Source organism: Erithacus rubecula (assembly GCF_903797595.1).
Source record: "Erithacus rubecula genome assembly, chromosome: Z".
In the NCBI taxonomy this organism is placed as follows: Eukaryota; Metazoa; Chordata; class Aves; order Passeriformes; family Muscicapidae; genus Erithacus; species Erithacus rubecula.
The window spans coordinates 10,171,230-10,189,047 of record NC_136661.1 but is presented as its reverse complement, the minus strand read 5'-3'; the positions used below and the strand labels follow the sequence as shown (position 1 = coordinate 10,189,047).

The following is a 17,818-nucleotide window of genomic DNA, read 5'->3' as shown; positions in this document are numbered from 1 at the left end:
GTGTAGAAAGTGGTAATTTAAAAAAAATTACTTACATGACTCTGTTAAATACAAAGTGCAGGAAGCCTCTACTGCTCTGTCCAGAAAATATATACTTCCCTGTGAGCACAACTCAAAACTGTGGAGATTGTGCTAAAGTCAGTGCTTGGGACTCACCTTTGTGATAGGAGCTTCTATTGTCATAGAATGAATTCGTGCCATTGAAGAGTACCGTCGGGTCTGTAAACTTGGAGCTGCCATTAAACAGAGTGTGGATCAGATGAGAGCATTTAAAGAGTGCAGACAGCTGGAGCACAGCACAACGAAATGCAGCCTCCTGTCTCATTTCTCCTCTCCTGTCTCATTTCTCCTCTATCTCTCCCTCTGCAAGCTTTTCACTGTTTCATTTCTTCAACTTGTCTGCCTCCTTGGCAGCCACCCCTCATTTTTGCTGACAAATTTTCCATCCATCTTTCACTTCAGAATGGTTCATGTCCTTTGATTCCAATGGATCTCTATCAGACATTACTCCTCCTGTAAGTCTGTGTGTGTCCCTCATCCTGGTGGTACAAGTGCTCTGATGAAAACCATTCCTGCTCCCCATGAGTGCTTCTCTCACTACACAAGCAGAAAGAAATCTTTGCCACCATTGTCCCACCCCAGTAAGCAGTCACAAATGGGATCTGTAGAAGTACTGGTCTCAAGTAATCAACAGCAAAAGGTTCCTTTGTGTTAAATACTAATAAACCAAAAAATATGTGTTCAGGACCACAAGCTGCAGCTTTCTAAGAGAGCTGGCACTAATGCTTCACCACACACTTTTAGCAGGCTGCTCCTCCTCCCTATGAAGGCATTCAGCGCTGCTGTGCATTGTATGGCAATGCTGATACTTATGCTGGGGCATTGCTTTGCAAATCAGAAAGTAATTTTACAGCTGTTATTAAAAAATGGAGTAATCTCTGTCTAGTCAGCTGTGAATCTGTCTGGTTATTCTTTTTTTCAGAAGTTTTTTTGCCCAAGCCATGTCTGTTCTTTATTTATTTATAAATTTATATTCATGTATATTTATAGTACTGTACATACAGTTTGCTTTCTTACCGTCACTACTTTGAGATGTTATTGACTTAACATCAGCTGAGTCTTTCCTTCTATTCTTGCACTTGTAAGAACTGGATTCTGTAAGTACAAAACAAAAGCTTTAAAAATACATCAAGTAAAACCTCTACAAAATATCCATCTAAAATTTTGGAAATTTACTGAAGTGATCTTAACAGTATCACATAAGTGGGGGAAATATTCAATATTCATTCATTAACAAGGAGCTAAGTGTCTATCAATTTAAAGCAACTTATCTGAAGTCATCTGGAATGGTGTTTTGCAAGGAAGTCAGGATGCCTTATGGAACTTGCTAAACCTAACTTAGCTCCATAAAAGCAGCAGTCTTGCAGGCTGTCATGTTCTAAGGTCATCAGAGATCCTGCTTCAGGAGAGATGTCTCAGGCAGGTGGGGTGAACCGCTTGTGTGAGTTCTTTTTCGTCTTCTCTGACCACTGAACAAGCCTGAGTTTAACTCCCTAGAACTTTAGACAATTGAGAAGAGGCTCATCTCAATCCATACTCTTAAAGCCAAAGCATAGTTCAGACTCAGACAGCTTTTGCTTTTATTTGTAATAACTATTTTTTCCTGTGTTTAAGGAAAATCCAGCATGCTGAGAATGATTAAACAATCCATTTAGTTGTTTTGAATATTAGCCATGCAACAAACAGTCATTCTTGAAACTGTTGTTTGGTAAAGCAAGAGAAATTATCACATGCAGTTAAATTCAAAAGCTGGATGAAATGCCAGGAAAGAGTCTCAGAAAAAAAAAAAATCAGGTAAAATTTAATTTTTCTCCAAAACATTAAAGTCTCTCTTATGTTTGAAAACAGCAACTGTGCATCTATTCACCACTTTCCAAGAGTCTTTGTGGTACCTATTCCCAGGTATCTAAAATGCCACTTAAGGAACAGACACCCTAGCAGGCGCTCAAAATCAAACCATTTGAAGAATCAGAAGTATCATCGCTTTGATATTCGTAACAAAAGGACCAATTTTCATTATAATGTCACAAGACAGGATGTGTACAGCCTCTTTTAACAAAATAAAATATTAATATAAAATTCTCTAGAGCTAGAAGGTCATTCATCCTAAAAAATACTGAAATAGTTTGTCTTAATCCTCTTTTTCTACCACAGACTCATAAGACAGCTGGGGTCTTCTTTGTTGTAGTCTGAACAGGAGAAATTGAAAGCATTTTCCTCTGTTGACACCTGAGAGCAGGGAATAACTAATGTACATTAAATAATTTTATTTATTTATTTGATAGTACTCCTCTTACAAACGCCATTCTTTCACTAACATTTGGATGTGTTTATCATAAGGCACTTGAGTGGGAGCAAGTGTTTACACATAAACATAGCTGTGAGTGGCTAGAGCTGACAAAACAACTCTCCTTGTGTTAAATACCAACTAGTAAGTCAGAAACTTTGCTAGTCCCACCCAAAGAGTCACAGGTGCATTAAAACTACTCTCTGCCATACTGTGGTTTCATCTGTAAATATTTAAAGGCCCACATAAAAATTTTTTCTTCAGTTGGTGAGCAGAAAATCTTATCATCCAGATTGCTCTGAATCACACCACCACAAACAGCATGATACACATGGATTACTTTTCTATGCTCGTCACATTGGTATATGCTTATGGCTCTGAAAATTTACTATTGGAGCACAGCCATGGACTGCAGGGAAGGATAACCTACATCACATGCTCTGAGACTGCCTCCTTTCACTGCAATGAAACCATCATCAATGATCAATGTCTTGTTGTAGGATGGGGGTTCCCAGTCTTGCTGAAACCTGTCACAATGATGAGCAAACCTAAAACATCAGTAAGCTAATATAAATGTGTTAATAACAAGTGTCCTTAATTTATGGGCTTCCTCACCTCTTTGCAGGAAAGAAACAGTGAGAAGAAAATCTGCTTTTTTTACAGGGATACAGGAGCAAATGGCTTAACGTGGATTAGTTCTGGTGGCAGCAGTGGGAATGAGCAGCCAATTTCATACAGTCTCTTCTTCCCCCGTCCACTGTTATTTGGCATCACAAAGCTCTCAGACGTTTGTATGTATTCTTAGGCTCCTTGAAAGAGCAGGGGATGTCAAGCAGTCACATCCCATGCTCTTAGTATGTTACATCCTCCTCCCATGTGAGTGCCTGAAGCTGCACAGCAGTGTTGTCTCACCTTTCATAGTGGGAAAGGCCTCAGGTGCCAGAAGGTAACAAGGCATGAGAACATTTTCACTCATAAGACATCATCAGTCTGGCTGTGACCTCTAGAATCACAAGCTTAAAATCAGCCTTAAGTACCTTCTTCTTCAGGGGAAAGTGGTATTCCAGACACTACCTGGCATTGGAGGAAGGGATTATTCCCTTATACTCCACACTTCTAGTCAAAAGCTCTCTGCAAAATTCAAGGAAGGCTGAAGTGTGCCGTCTGTGAGTAAGCAAACCTACCTGAGACACAGGACAAGGGTTACAGACATGTTTCTCAGGCTTGGATACCTCAGACAGCTGTCTTAGCCTGTGCTGGGGCCAAACCAATGGCTTGCCGGCCACTTGGAAACACTGTGGCAGGTGTGCTGGCACGAATCAGCACATTCCACATTTCAAACACAAAGAGGTGCCAAGGTGCACCCACCACAGGATCAAACACGCTGTTTTAATACAACAAAGAGCAATGCATCTGAACTTCAAATGCACAGCAAGAGGCGCTCACAGGTGACTCAATTATTGATGATTACAAATCCAATTCATGGTGTGATATCAGAGGCAGCTGGCAGTCCTTGGCTGTCAGCTGTGACCACTGACCACACAGGGAGAAGAGACAACAGCAGAGATACCAGCAGAGAACCCCAATACCACCTCAGCACAGCACAAGGTAGAGGTAAATGGTAATATTCTAACCTGACTGGGAATTGTCTCCTGTGTTCTTGTCCTCACGGTGACTCTTGTAGAGCTGGAGATAAAAGTAAAATACACATGTAAGAAAAAAGAATACAGAAATACTTTAAATAGGCTGCATTCAATTCTGTCCATATCCAGTACTTTCCATTCATCTAAAAAATGATTTGGCAAAGACTCTTCTTCAGGTATAATTAGATGTAGAGAAATCATATGAAAGCAACAGATACACCATGCAGAAAATCAGAGATACAAGTGCTTTTATGTACTGAATTCCTGATTAATACCAGTGTTTACAAGAGAACTGATAGTCATTTAGACAGTGTTAAGTGCAAATTGCATATGAACCTGAAAGAATGAAATAGTCCTACAACTTTTTTTTTTTTGCTTTAAAAATAATTTTCCTGGAACTATTGCAGCTAATTTTGAATGCATCCTTTCATGGGTCACTGATAAACTGGACTTCAAAAAACTCAGTTATAAAAAACTACTCTCCAGGAAATAAGGGGTAGAGGTAGGTGTCGTTCATCAGACCTTTATTTCCAAGTAGCTTTTCATCTTTCTCATGAATGAAAAATTAAACATGAAATCTTAATTCTTTGTGCTTCTGAAACATCTTGGGTAGCTCCAACAGTAGGTATTTCTAGCTTTCTTAGAATTTAGATAGGATATTTCCATCTATTAAAATTTACAGCTATTGCTTGGTCTGCAGTAACACAGATTAAATGTTCCTCTGCTTTTTCATTTTTCTCAAAAATAAAAAGTACTGTCCAGTTCATGACAGTTTAATACCTGCTAATCACCTCACCCCTTTCCTTTGTTATGTGATAAGAAGAAAGTATTTTGCTGTTAATAGGAAAACTAACCAGAAATGACAGTTCCTCAAGTTATCCCTTGAAAATTGGTGTGTGATGTATTTAAGTATAGCTAACAGAGCCAGAGAAAAACTACAAATAATACATTATTTTTTTTACTGCAGTCACTAGAGAAGACACACATACCCTCTTCAGATGAATAATTGTCAGTGCTTGACACTGTAATTACACATTATTCAGTACACATAATATTTAGGAGTCCATTGCTGTCATATGGTGACTGGTTCCTCTGACCAAATCTATCACCTGCCTGTAGTAAAGCACTAGACTGCATAAAAGCATGAAATCTGTGGCTGCAACCTGTCAGTTCAAAGGAGACTATGACAAGGTTGTACTTGTGTGCTTTTAGTGTCTGTCTCAGTTTGTGACAGTGCATGCTTCAGGGTCCTCATGGAGATTATTCAGGAAAGAAAGGAAAGGAATGATACAAATTCTATTTTCTGTCATTCTTGCACCCCTTTCATTTTTTCCTTTCTTCTGTGGGAGGAGGCAGGTAAAGAAGGTGAAAGGAAAAGAGAAAATGGAAAGGAGTAAAAACCCACAAAATTCAGGAATGGCTTTTTGTAATGAATTAAAAAAACAGGAATGGGAAAGCCTTTGCTCATGCTCCATATAAATCTTGTTCAGGGGAGTGTAAGACCTGACTCTTCATCCAAAAACTTTTTGAAATCTTGAACACCTCTCTTGTGCAAATTCTCAAATAATCTCATCCAAACAGAGTAAGGAAATCTCATCAAATATGGTACGGTGACACAAGGCATCTGAACGGCCTGTTCTGGCCTCAGCCTGGAGCTTCTCTTAAAGCCAATGGATGTGTCTCTCCCTACTGCACAACTGGCAGAAACACAGGCACAGTCCTCCAAGTGCTTTACTAAAAAAATAAACCACATTTCTGTTCTGAATACTTCTCTTCCCCTTCTGCAGGCATGTCCTGAAAGAGCCATGTAAGGTAAGTTATGAGGGCAGTTACACAGTTAATCTTGGGTCAATATGTTCTTGAAAGAAACAACACCTCTCTTGTAAATTTATGAATGTGAAAACACTGGATTCTATCCTGCCAGGTCTCAAATCAACAATGGCAGCATTAATAATTACCTAGGCTCAGCACATGGGAATAGTCACATGAAAGTCTATCCCTATTCATAAATCTTCACTGTAAGAAGGCTTAATGCTCTTTTAGATATTTTTTCCATGCATAAATTTAACATGCTAGGTTTTTCTATGTGATAAATCTGGCATGGAAATACATAAAAGTTCCAGTGGTCTCTTATATCCTTTACAGAGGGTGTTGGTACTGGTAAAAAACACATAGACTTTTTTAAGGTGAAACAGTGTATAATGAAGTAAGGATATTTTGAAGTCAACATATACTCTGAATGCTGAGATCAAGCTGTTTAAAATTATGTCGATGCAGTGAAACATTAGACATTTGCATCAAAATTTAAACTATGACAGCTTTTACTGCTCTGTAACTTAAGTAAATATTTCATTTGATTTCTTTTTATCCTTCCATAAAGATTTATCTGTGGCTTGAAAAGGAACCTAATTTTTTTAGTGTAAGGAAAAGTTCTACTGCTGCAAGTATTAAGGCGTGGATATTAGGAAACCTGCCTTGTCCAGGATCTCCTACAGGCATGAGGTATTTGCATGGCAGAAGTGAAACAGAACAATTACATAGTTCTGTCAGATACACCTTGTTTTTCCACAAGGGACCTTAAATCTCCACAGACCATATGTTCTGTTAGGCTGCGATCTTTAACCTTTGTGGCAGACCTCTGTGTCTGTGGAGAATCTTTTGAAGGACCTATTCCCTGGGATCACCTAGTGTAAAGCTGCCCAAGTCTATAGTCCTGAAGTAGCTTCTCATGGACCAATACTAAAAAGACAGGGTGGTACTTTCCACCAGTACAGGAGAATATGGATATTGCCTTGGACACAAGTCCTTAAGTAAGATTTGTTTCTTAACTTCCTTTTTTCTCACTAACAAGGAGAGGCTTATGGGGCATGTGAAGTTCAAGGGCAGCCTGGGCTGCAAAAATCATGAAATAGAGGAGTGCAAGATCCTCAGGGCATTGATGAGGGCACACAGTAAACTCACTACCATGGACCTCAGGAGAGCAGACTTAGGCCTCTTCACAAACCTGCTTGGTAGAGTGCCGTGGAATAAAGCCCAAGAGGGAAGACAGGGCCCAAGAAACCTGGTTAATATTCAAGGACCATCTCTTCCAAGTTCAGAAGTGATATTTCACAACAAATTGAAGTAGGGCAGAAATGCCAGGAGGCCTGTGTGGGTGAACAAAGAACTTGTTGACAAATTCAAACAAAAGAAGGAGGTCTATAGAGAAGTAGAAGCAAGGACTGGTAGCCTGGGAGTAACATAGAGAATGTCTGAAGAGTCAGGGATCATGTTAGGAAATCTAAAACCTGATAGAATTAAATCTGGCCAGGGCCATAAAAAACAACAAGGAAAGCTGCTACAGGTACATTGGTGAATTAAATAAAGATTAAGGAAAATCTGGTCCCTCTCTGGAAGGAAATGGGATGCACTAGGACACATAGTAAACTGAGGTACTCTGACTTTTATGCCTTGGTCTTCACCAGCAAGTGTTCCAGCCACATACACTGCCTGAGTCACAGGAGGTAAAGGCAGAGACTAGGAAAATGAAAACCACCTACCCTAGGAGAAGATCAGGTTTGGGAACGTCCAAGGAACTTGAAGGTGCACCAGATCACAGGACCTGATCGGCATTTGTGAGTCCTGAAGGAGTGGATGGAGGAAGATTCTATGCCACTATCTGTCAGATTTGAAGTTTCCAGTGTCTGGAAATGGGAAAACTTACTTAACTGTAATTTCTAAAGATTTAAAAAGAAAAAGAAAAACCCAGGGAATGACAGGCCAGTCTCATCTCTGCGCCCTGTAAGTTATGGAGCAGATTCTAGAAACTGTGCTAAGGCACATGGAAAATAAGGAGATAATTGGTGACAACAAGCACAACTTCACTAAGGGCAAGTTATGCCTGGCATATTTGGTGGCCTCCTACAACAGGTGGATAAGGGAATGTCATCTAACTGGACCTGTGCAAAGCATTTGGTGCTTCCATGCACACCCTTGACTATACAGGGGAGAGACCTGGATTTGACAGGTGGATCACTCAGGGATAAGGAATTGCCTGAATGGTCCTGCTCAGAGCTGTGGCCATTGGCCAGGAGTCTGGGTGGAGGGAGTGACGAGTGGGGCTCCTCGGGGGACTGCACTGGGGCCAGGATATTCCATAACATCTTTGTCAGGGACACAGGCAGTGGGATCAGGTGCATCAGGATGGCTGATGGCACCAAGCTCTGTGGTGTCACACCTGCTTGAGGGACCACAAGGGGCCAGAGGAGCCTCCAGCATAAGACATGAACCTGCTGGAGCAGATCCAGAGAAGGGCCACAGAACTGAGCAGAGAGCTGTAGCACTCTCTAGTGTGAAAAGGGTGAGAGAGTTGGGGTTGTTTGGTCTGCAGAAGAGAAGACTCTGGGAGGTCTTCTAGCACCTTCCAATTACTAAATGGTCCTACAAGAAAATTAGAGGAAATTTTACAAGGGAGTGTAGTGATAGGACAAGGGGGGGATCGTTTTAAACTGAAAGAGGGTTTAAACTAGCTATCAGGAAGAAGTTCTTTGCTATGAGGGTGGTGAGACACTGGAACAGGTTCCCCAGAGGAGCTGTGGATGCCCTGTACCTGGAAATTCAAGGCCTGGTAGGGTGGGACTTTGAGCAACCTGGTCTAGTGAGAGGTGATCCTGCCTGTGACAAGGGGGTTGGAACTAGGTGATCTTTAAGGTGTGTTTCCAGCCAAATCAATCTATGATTGTTACTGGTTAAGGCAGCCCAATCTACAGGGCAAAAAAGAACAAAAGGACATTTTTTGTGTATTCCTACTGCTGTTTTTTACATATGGGTACAAGTTTGTAATACTTATTGTCTTGCATTAAAAAGGTCATGTATGCACTTCCCTGTACCAGTCTTTCAGCTTTGTGTATAATATAAGATAAACTATCAGATTTTATGTCTTATTTTAAAATCAACATCAAAGCAACTATAAATGAAACAACAGTTATGAGGGTTAAATAATGAATTAAAAAGAAATGCATGCAACTTTATCACTGCTTTTATTATAAAACTCTCTTGCACTCTAGCTTGAGCATTTTAAAACATCCTGTGACTGTAAATGATACTTTGCTTCGAATACTGAAATACATGTTTTAGTTCAAAGATGAAGGCAATTTAAAATACTATGAGTCTTATTTTTCAGTGATAGACATTCAAAGTTCTTCCAAGAATTATGCAGAGTTCTCCTTGATTTCTTACTATCTACCTCCACAAAAACTTGTGCAAAGAGGATGGTTTCAACAGTCAAATGTTACCACTTACGAAATTATTTTAGCAGTGGTGTGTGTTAATATTCAGTATTATTCTACTCAAGAGGGGGAACTAGACATACTAGTGACTTTCTAAACACTTTTCCTGCTTGTGTCTTTACCCACATCACAGAAAATTCTAAATTAAACAAGATACATAACCCCTCCTCTAAACCATGTGGAAACATACCCTATTTGTGGAGCATATGCTTGGTCTAAAATGTTTCCAGCCACTTCCTATGCTTCCCACTTTCTATCTCACCCCTAGAGACTACTTGCCAAAGACAGGCTTCACTCCTTTTCTCAAACAAGTCCAGATGTTTTTACTCTCAGGGCACTTACTAGAGGATTTTTGGGGCAAAGTGTGTGAATTTGCCTCAGACGCTCAGGCAGAGGGAGAAAACCAGGAGAAGATGACAGCAGACAGCTCCATACACCATGAGGTTTGTTGCAGGAGCAGCTGGAATTGGTGTCTGGTCTGCAGAAACCCAGCTCTGCCATTGCTTCTGGTTTACTCGGGCCATGGCTTGAGTCCCTTTGCAGCAGCTGCTCTGGCACGTGTGTGACCTCTCAGGGCCAGCATGAGGGCCACACTTCATGGAAGTACCACACATTGTCAAACATAAACACACCAGATCAGGCTGGCAAAAAGAGCTCTACAGAGGAGGGCTGGACTCCCTTTGAACTGCATTCTGTGTTGCTCCACAGTGACATGGACTCAACTGTCATATGCATGCTCCAGAAAATGAAAGATTATCTTCCTCTACTCTGGAGTCCTACAAACAGAGACTAATGCATACAAATGTTGACCTTTTCTTGCTTGTTCCAACAATCAGTGAGAATCTCATTGACAATACAGATCACATCTTCTTGGAAAAATTTATAAACCAAAAAATATCAGTTCACTAAAAGCTATGAAAATTATCACATGAATGAAATACAATACCTGTTTGTTGTTTTCATTGGTACAATGCAGCCTTTTGAGGGACACAAAGTGTCTTATTTTCCTAGCAACAGAAATAATCACTTGTTACCATATCAAATTGTAAAGAGAAAAGTGAAGTGATACATTACTATTTTTGAAAGGAGAGATTTCCAAACCCTCAGGAAAACAGATAATAAGCCAAACACCAGCAAGACAACTAGGTGACAAGCACTCCTTCAGCATAACATTGAGACTTTTGTCCCAGGATATCTGATCCTTCTGTTGGTCCAGGAGTTTTCCTGCATGTCTGTGAGTTGAATCTGGCAACGTGTCCATTCCAAATTGGGAAGGTGGGAACATGTACAAGCACACACACAAACATGGGGGTTGCCTGGTGGAGGTTCATATCAAACTTACAGATGCAGAAAGCAGAGAGAAGGCCCTAAAACCCAGAAAGCAATTATGTTCCGGACAAGTTAGTTACCCTCCTTGACCAACCACAGGTGTTATCTTCACATGCTGCTGGATACTGTCTCCTGATTTTCTTCTTGCGTAGTAAACTCCTTGCCATTCCTAAAGAAACACACAAAATAGAGACAGCATCTGAGCATACACAGCTTGCAGTCAAATATTCGTTTATCACTGCATAGTCCTTATGTACTGAATTATTATTTTTATTTGATGGTTGAATTGTCAAAAATTGTATAAAATTGATGTACTCTTAAGTATTACACAGAGAGAGCAAGCGAGCAGCTATTCACCCAATGGAGAGGAGCAGCACCTTTAACTAACATAAGGACAGTATAATTATGTTCCACTTGGGAGAAGTTATTTTTTACAAGGACCTTTCCAATTTTCAAGGAACTATAGGTATCATCTACTTAAAGAGATGATAGACATTCTTGCTAGGTGCCACCATAAGGAGCAATGACTGCAACACATTAGAGGATTTCCCTTGGCAAAAGCAAAAATGAGCCCTGTGCCAAGCACCATTTGGCTTTGAGCAGACACTGCTAGCTGCTGGGCAGCCCATATAAATGAGGAGGAGCACAGCAGGAGTGTCTTGTAGGTATTGCTAATGAACCAAGGTGAGCCTGCAAACAACTCCAGACAGTGACTCACAAAGCTCAGATCATTGCTGGATGTGACTCAAAGGTTCAAGAACTCCCCAAAGGTCTTGAATGTGAGACAGGGAAGGGCGACAGGTACTTCTGCAGCCCAGGGGAGATGGGATAAGAGACTGTTGCATGTATTAGGGGAACGTGTTGCCAGGCCCATTGCTGCAGGGACTGGAGCTCACAGTGCACTGCAGATATTCTAACTATAGACATTGGGAAAGCAATTGGCATCCTACTGGGTGCCAATACATTTTGGTGCTTTAAGTATGCAGTCAGTGAAGGCTCGGCTGTTTGACAGAAGTTACACATTTTGGTTGGATGATTCAGCCACCTGAGAGACTGACTGGGGGACAAATTGTTACATTCCACCTAACAAAAGCTCCATGGGCTCTAAGCAAAACAGAAACAGAAAACATTCTGATACTGATCTTAAGCCAGCAAATCAGCAGGAGTTCAGCCAGATCCTAAAACTAAAGCGAATGAAATATGTAGTCACTTGTCTGTGGCAGGGCTGTTGTGCTTAGACATCTGAGAAACAGAATTCTGGTCTTATATGTGTACTCATGAAGAACACATCTTGTGTTCTTAAATCTACAGAAAAAAAACCCCAAACAAATCAGAATAGAACTCCATAGCAATTTCACATGAGTTTGTTTTATTTGCTTACCTTTCCTTTTTTAATAAATGTGTTTATGTTGTCCAAAAGATCTGCAGAGTTTTTCTCACTTTTAGGTAGTTCAGTGAGCTCCTTGCCAATAAGTTCTCCCTTGCAGTAACCCATCATCCGTTCAAAGGCTGGATTAACATACTGCCGAAACAAATCTACTTTAGGACAATGTCAAAAGTAACTTATTTAAAGGCTAGTAAGTTATATATAAGTATCAAAGTGTGACAAGTTATATGCAAAAGCCCCAACCACATACTCCTACAGTTCAGTGTTTCTCATATAGAAATACTATGTAATGGTATAACATGTTTATTCAAGTAAGAAGCTGAACAGAGAAGGCAATATGTAATGTATTAGAAGTCACAGAAAAAGAACTAATGCCGATTTTACCAGAAACAACATTACTGAAAATTATCATCTAAATGAAGTTACAGAAGGAAAAGTCTTAAAAATTCAGCAGGCTTTGGTGTGCACCAACCAGAAATTAAGCAGTTCATTGCACAAGGCTTTTTAATGGGTAACAAAACTAAAATATTGATACAGAACAGGAACTACTGAGCCAAGATCTCTTTGAGGTTCCTCTTTTCAAATTCTGTAAAATAGTTAACGTTTCCCCCCCTACCTGAATGACGTGATCTTCACTGGTTATTTCTACAGCTTCCTGACAATGGTCTAATGCTGTAAACACTGCATTACAAGCCCTGAAAGTAGCAAATGATTAGCACAATTAGTTTTATTGTTAGAACATTTTGTTCACTATAAATACATTATTAAATTGTACTTAGTGATAGATGAACCACAAAGTAGCGGTTATTTTGACTAGACCATGTCACTATCTTTATTATGACTTTTTCAGAACTCCAGCCTCAGACATCCCTGTTATTAACGTGCTTTTACTGCAGATTACATTGTAAAAGTGCTCATAGGTACTGCAGCATCTTAATAATATGCTTGCATCTACACACATGCTCAGAACAGCAGGAACTAACAATTAGCAGTAAAAATAACAATTACTATTACATCAGAAAGTTTTGTGATCATTTAAGATTGGGAACACAAAAATCATGACAGCAGATATATATAAAGTTTTCAATACAGCAAATGCATTGGCACTACCAAAGAAACTGTAATACAACACAGTTAAAGGAAACAGTTTGAGTCATCTCAAAATTCTAGTCCAAAAAAATATCAATTTTCCTTCTTCTATGTAATAATGCAGTGGCTTGATTACTGCACCTCCTGATCTTTCAGGACCCAGATGTTACCCACTTTTTTCAGGGCTATCCTTGAATTAATGCAGGAAAACAAAAGCCATACCTTCTTGCTGCAGAATTCAAATTGCTTAAATTATGATTTACAGAAGATGGCAATAATGTTAATATAGGCTTCTAATACTGAGGAAAAATAGAATCACATAATCATAGAATAATTTGGGTTGGAAGGGACATGAAGATCATGTAGTTCCAAGACCCTACCATGGCCAGGAAGAATGAATTCTAGAAGAAACAACTCAAGCATACTTGCTTTGATAGATGTCAGTAGCTTATCTTTGATTTGGTCTGAAGACTACCTAATTATCTTTTATATAACTCATTGCAGGGAGCAAAATGCACCGTGCGTAACCATTCTTGCACAGTTATTACCTAAAAGGAACATCTTGTTTCCAGGCTGCATAGTAAGGCTTGAGTTAGTGACACTGGCTGGAGAATTAAGAAATACAGGACATTGCTACTTTTGATTATTGTGGAAGTAACTCAAAACAAAATAGGATACATGAAGAGTCATACAAAGAAACACAGACATGTGGATGAAGATTTGTAGGAAAAAGGTACTTTATACAGAAGATGACACAAGGGCTTCTGCTCACATAATAAAAGGAGCTTGGAGTGTAATTTTATATGTGATTTTCTAGCAATTCAAACTGGTTCCCAAGTGTGATTTTGTGCTGTGTGAAGGAACTAATTTGTCTCAGTGATAGATGCCTGTCTGGTACATCAGCTGCTAACAAATGTAATTACACAGACTTTCTGTAAAAAACCACACAGCTATGTTTGCACTATTCAAGCCTTAGTATTTTCATTTGATCTGGCAAGCACGCCAGCAAAATTACAAGTTTAAATGGCCCATATCCCCTTTAATGAGCACACAGATGTCCAACCAAGTTTCAAACCAGAACCAGCTGGGTGGAAAAGAAGAGTCTGTGCTAGGAATGGAAAGCCACTTCTGACCACTGACATGACCTCATCTACTGCTTTCTGGGACTGGTGCTACTTTTTCATCACATTTCTCTTGTGCCTGAACATGTGACATATCCTGAGTTTAATTTTATCAACTGCATTCTCTTCACTTTCACTTTTACAAAGCTGTATAGAAGACCCACAGACTGAAAACAAGCAGCACAGATGTGCAGTGCAACACCCTTTTCCCCATTTAATTAAACTACACAAATGAAAAAAAAAAATTATACCTGAATATCATAACCTGTATCAGTTCTGATTAGTTTTTAATGAGATCTGCCTAATAAGACAGAGGTAAGGAGAAGACATTCCTGTTGAGTTTAGGAAAACAACTATTAAAATTGTATAAATGAAAATTCAATTTTTTTCCCTGAAATTTTACTATAATTGCTGTTTGCATGCATGAATATGTAATCACTTAAAATGTGAAATCACTTTGCAAATCAGTTTGCAAAGAAAATCTTAGAAAAAATAATCTTCTTAAACAGAGACACTGAAACCTGTAGAAAACTGATACTATTTTTTGTAGATGGAACTGGAACTGATTTACGTCACATAGATAACAGCTCCTTCTCTGCATTTCTTTCCTAGAGTTTCATATGGTTGTATTGCAAAAACATCTACATGCCTGCAAAAGAACCTTTATTAAATGTAGAATTAGTCACATTAAAGAAAAAGTGCATATGGGAATGAACATAATTTACTTCTCAGTAACATAAAACTGTGCTCCTGCTCTGCCAAGTCTTGGCCAAGTAAGAAAATAAAAACTCAGAGCTGAAGCAAGATTGCATTCAGTTCAAGCCTTCAAATATGAAAGTTCAGACATATGAGATTAAGAATGACTTTTTAAAGTTTCACCATCATGTAAATCTGCAGCCCACACCTATATTGACCAAGATTTCTCAGTTACTTAAAGCACTGAGTTCATCCTTTAGGAAGTAACAGAAGGAGGAAATTTGAAAGTGTAGTGTAGTAAACACACAGATGCAAGGCACACATATGCATAGCTGGGAAGAAGCAGAAAAGTAGCATAATACAATTATTTAGACCAAGAGGTTGATGTTTGCAGCTTCTCACACTTGTACATACCGTAATTTGAACTGAGATCGTACTTCCCCATGTTCTATTTGAACCAGTTCATTGTAACAAGCAGTTACGCTGCTGTTCTCCAAGAATTGCTGGAAGACAAATCAAAAGTGCATGAAATAGGCTGGAATGTTTTTAAACTGTTATTTCTGTTTCTATATCTAAAGCTTTAACTTCTTAAAGAGAGCTGGCATGAGGTCAGCAAAGGCCCACAGGGGTGATTAAGCACCTCTGCTGTGAGACAGGCCAAGAGAGCTGGGACTTCTCAGCCTGAAAAGGAGAATGCTGAAGTGGAGAACATATAAAGGCAGATAAATATCTGAAGGGGGACTGTAAGAAGACACAGCTAGCTTCTATCCAGTGGTGCCCAGTGACAGGAGCAGAGGCAATGGGCACAAACAGGAACAAAGGAGTTTCAGGGAGCCTGAACATCAGGCAGCATTTGTTTTTCCTGTGGGGGTGACCTGAGCATGGGTTGCCCAGAGAGGTTGCAGAATCTCCATCCTCAGGGATGTTCAAAACCGTGTGGCATGGTCCTGGACAACTTGCTTTAGGGGGCTCTAATTGGGCAGGGATGTTGGACAAGATGACCTCTAGAAGTCCCATCCAACTCCAATCACACTTTCTTTTCTGGTAGAAATAAAATTTTGTTGTACGTTTTGTGTTGTGCATAATGATCTTTTCCTCAGAAATCAGTTTCTAGTTTTTCAGACAACACAAATACCTAAATACAAAGCAAGTATATAAAAATATGCTAAAGCCTTTACTGGATTTTCCCATTTGGTTTAGCAAGACAACAGCTACTCTACAAAATCCCCAAACACAGTCTCATGAAAAACAGTATTGCCTTGATGTTTTATTTTTGAATATCTATCCCTAATTCAGACTGGAAATGGAAAACCTTAGAGACATAAAACACATATGCTAAAAAAAAAAAAGGAAGAAAGAAAAATATATTTGGCATTTGTTTCCAAGCAAATACTGCAGCTAAAGCTCCGAATGTGAAGTAACTTTGCTTCCTAAGTAATCTCACTGAGCTGCCACTGTGAATTTAGAAGTGCACAACAGTATATAAGCAAGAAGCATCTGACCACAGTGAAAAAAACCCTTTACTCCAGACAGGAGAGAATATTCTTTCTCTGTTAGGTCTGAAAGGTCATGTACGTGGGCCTCCTGAAACCAGAAATTTTATGTTGCTACTAAAGAAGTAGACTCTGACTTCAGTTAAAGTTTATTGATCAACCACATGCACTGACTTTAGTTATCATAGGAAATGCCCTGTGTTGTCACTAGTTCTCACAGCACAGCTGCATGCACAGTCCAGTCAACATGCAAACCTCCAAAGAATAGTTTCCAAGAAATATCTGCTTCTGTCCTGTATGAAAAACTGTGTTTTGGAGACCAGTGGCTTAACTCCAGGTTGTGAGCAAAACGTAAAAAAAGTAAAATTAAAAACAACTGTTGACATGGCTCTGTTCCACTCCTTAATGGCAAGATCTTAAAGTATTTGTGGAACCTTCACTTCACACGCTACAGAATGCATGGGAAAACAAAAGGTACAATGTCAAGTTGGCAGAAGCAAAGGTGCAAACAATGCTGTGTTTCTGCATATAAAACTGCCTGCAAACAAACTTCTCTTCTACAGCAGTGTAGACTTAGATTTTCAGTTTTAGGGTGCTCTTTTAAATATTAAAATACATTTGTGCTAAATTTAAGACAATAAGAACAAGTCTATCAATAATATAAAATTATCCATGATGGCAACCTATTTTATGAAATAGACTTACTAGAATATACTAAAGCTCTTTAAAAACTGTATTTTACTGTAGTGTGTTTTACTGAAAAAAATAAGCACTGCTGTTCACTGACAGTACTCTTGGCACAAATCTTTTGTTAAGAATCAAGAATTGCAGCTTATCAAAGTGCTAACCAAGCTCTTAACTGCTGTACAGTCTTCTTCAGATGTACAGAATCACTTTATCTAAGTTGATAGTGATGATGCTGGTCATTCTCTAGCTGAATCAAAACTGAGAATTCATCTGGGACACAAAAACAGCAGGAAGCACTTCTTTTTCTAATCTCTGCTTCTAATGTGACACAGGAATAAGAAGATCTCTGAACTCTCAGATATTGGAAGACAGACAAAACTTTTTAAAAAGGTTTCATATTTATGCAGTACATTTTGATTTAAGCAACACATACTCTTAAATTACCTTTAACTTCATCCTAAGGGGATGCCACTGTTGTTCTATACAGAACTTAGTACAAGCCAGAAGAGTTATAAGCTAGCAGGAATGCATCCTTCTTTTTGCTTAGCAATAAGAATTAGTTTTAATATTAAAGACTTCTTTTATTACAATCCAGAAAGTTTTAATAGTATCTGGTCAATGAGAATCAACATTTGTTAAGGAAAAGATGTTTGAAATACTAAGACAAGGTTGTAATTCAGTAACTGCAAACATTAAATCCCCTGTTTGCTGATTTAAATTATAGCTAAAAATCAGTCAGGAAACTGAATTGCTTATTCA

The 17,818-nt window shown here is 39.1% G+C and overlaps 1 protein-coding gene across 6 annotated transcripts in view; it reads right to left on the bottom strand.

Moving 5' to 3' along the window:
- PDE8B (phosphodiesterase 8B) overlaps positions 1-17,818 on the bottom strand; it is a gene marked incomplete at its 5' end in the record, with an annotated part of 95,588 nt that overhangs the window by 12,348 nt on the left and 65,422 nt on the right. For all 6 annotated transcript variants that reach the window (XM_079330194.1, XM_079330192.1, XM_079330191.1 and 3 more), the window contains 8 exons: positions 157-233; positions 1,078-1,155; positions 3,982-4,033; positions 10,204-10,264; positions 10,667-10,755; positions 11,968-12,108; positions 12,590-12,668; positions 15,294-15,382. In XM_079330194.1, coding sequence (XP_079186320.1) covers positions 157-233; positions 1,078-1,155; positions 3,982-4,033; positions 10,204-10,264; positions 10,667-10,755; positions 11,968-12,108; positions 12,590-12,668; positions 15,294-15,382 — 666 coding nt within the window. The remainder of the gene's footprint in view (positions 1-156; positions 234-1,077; positions 1,156-3,981; positions 4,034-10,203; positions 10,265-10,666; positions 10,756-11,967; positions 12,109-12,589; positions 12,669-15,293; positions 15,383-17,818) is intronic.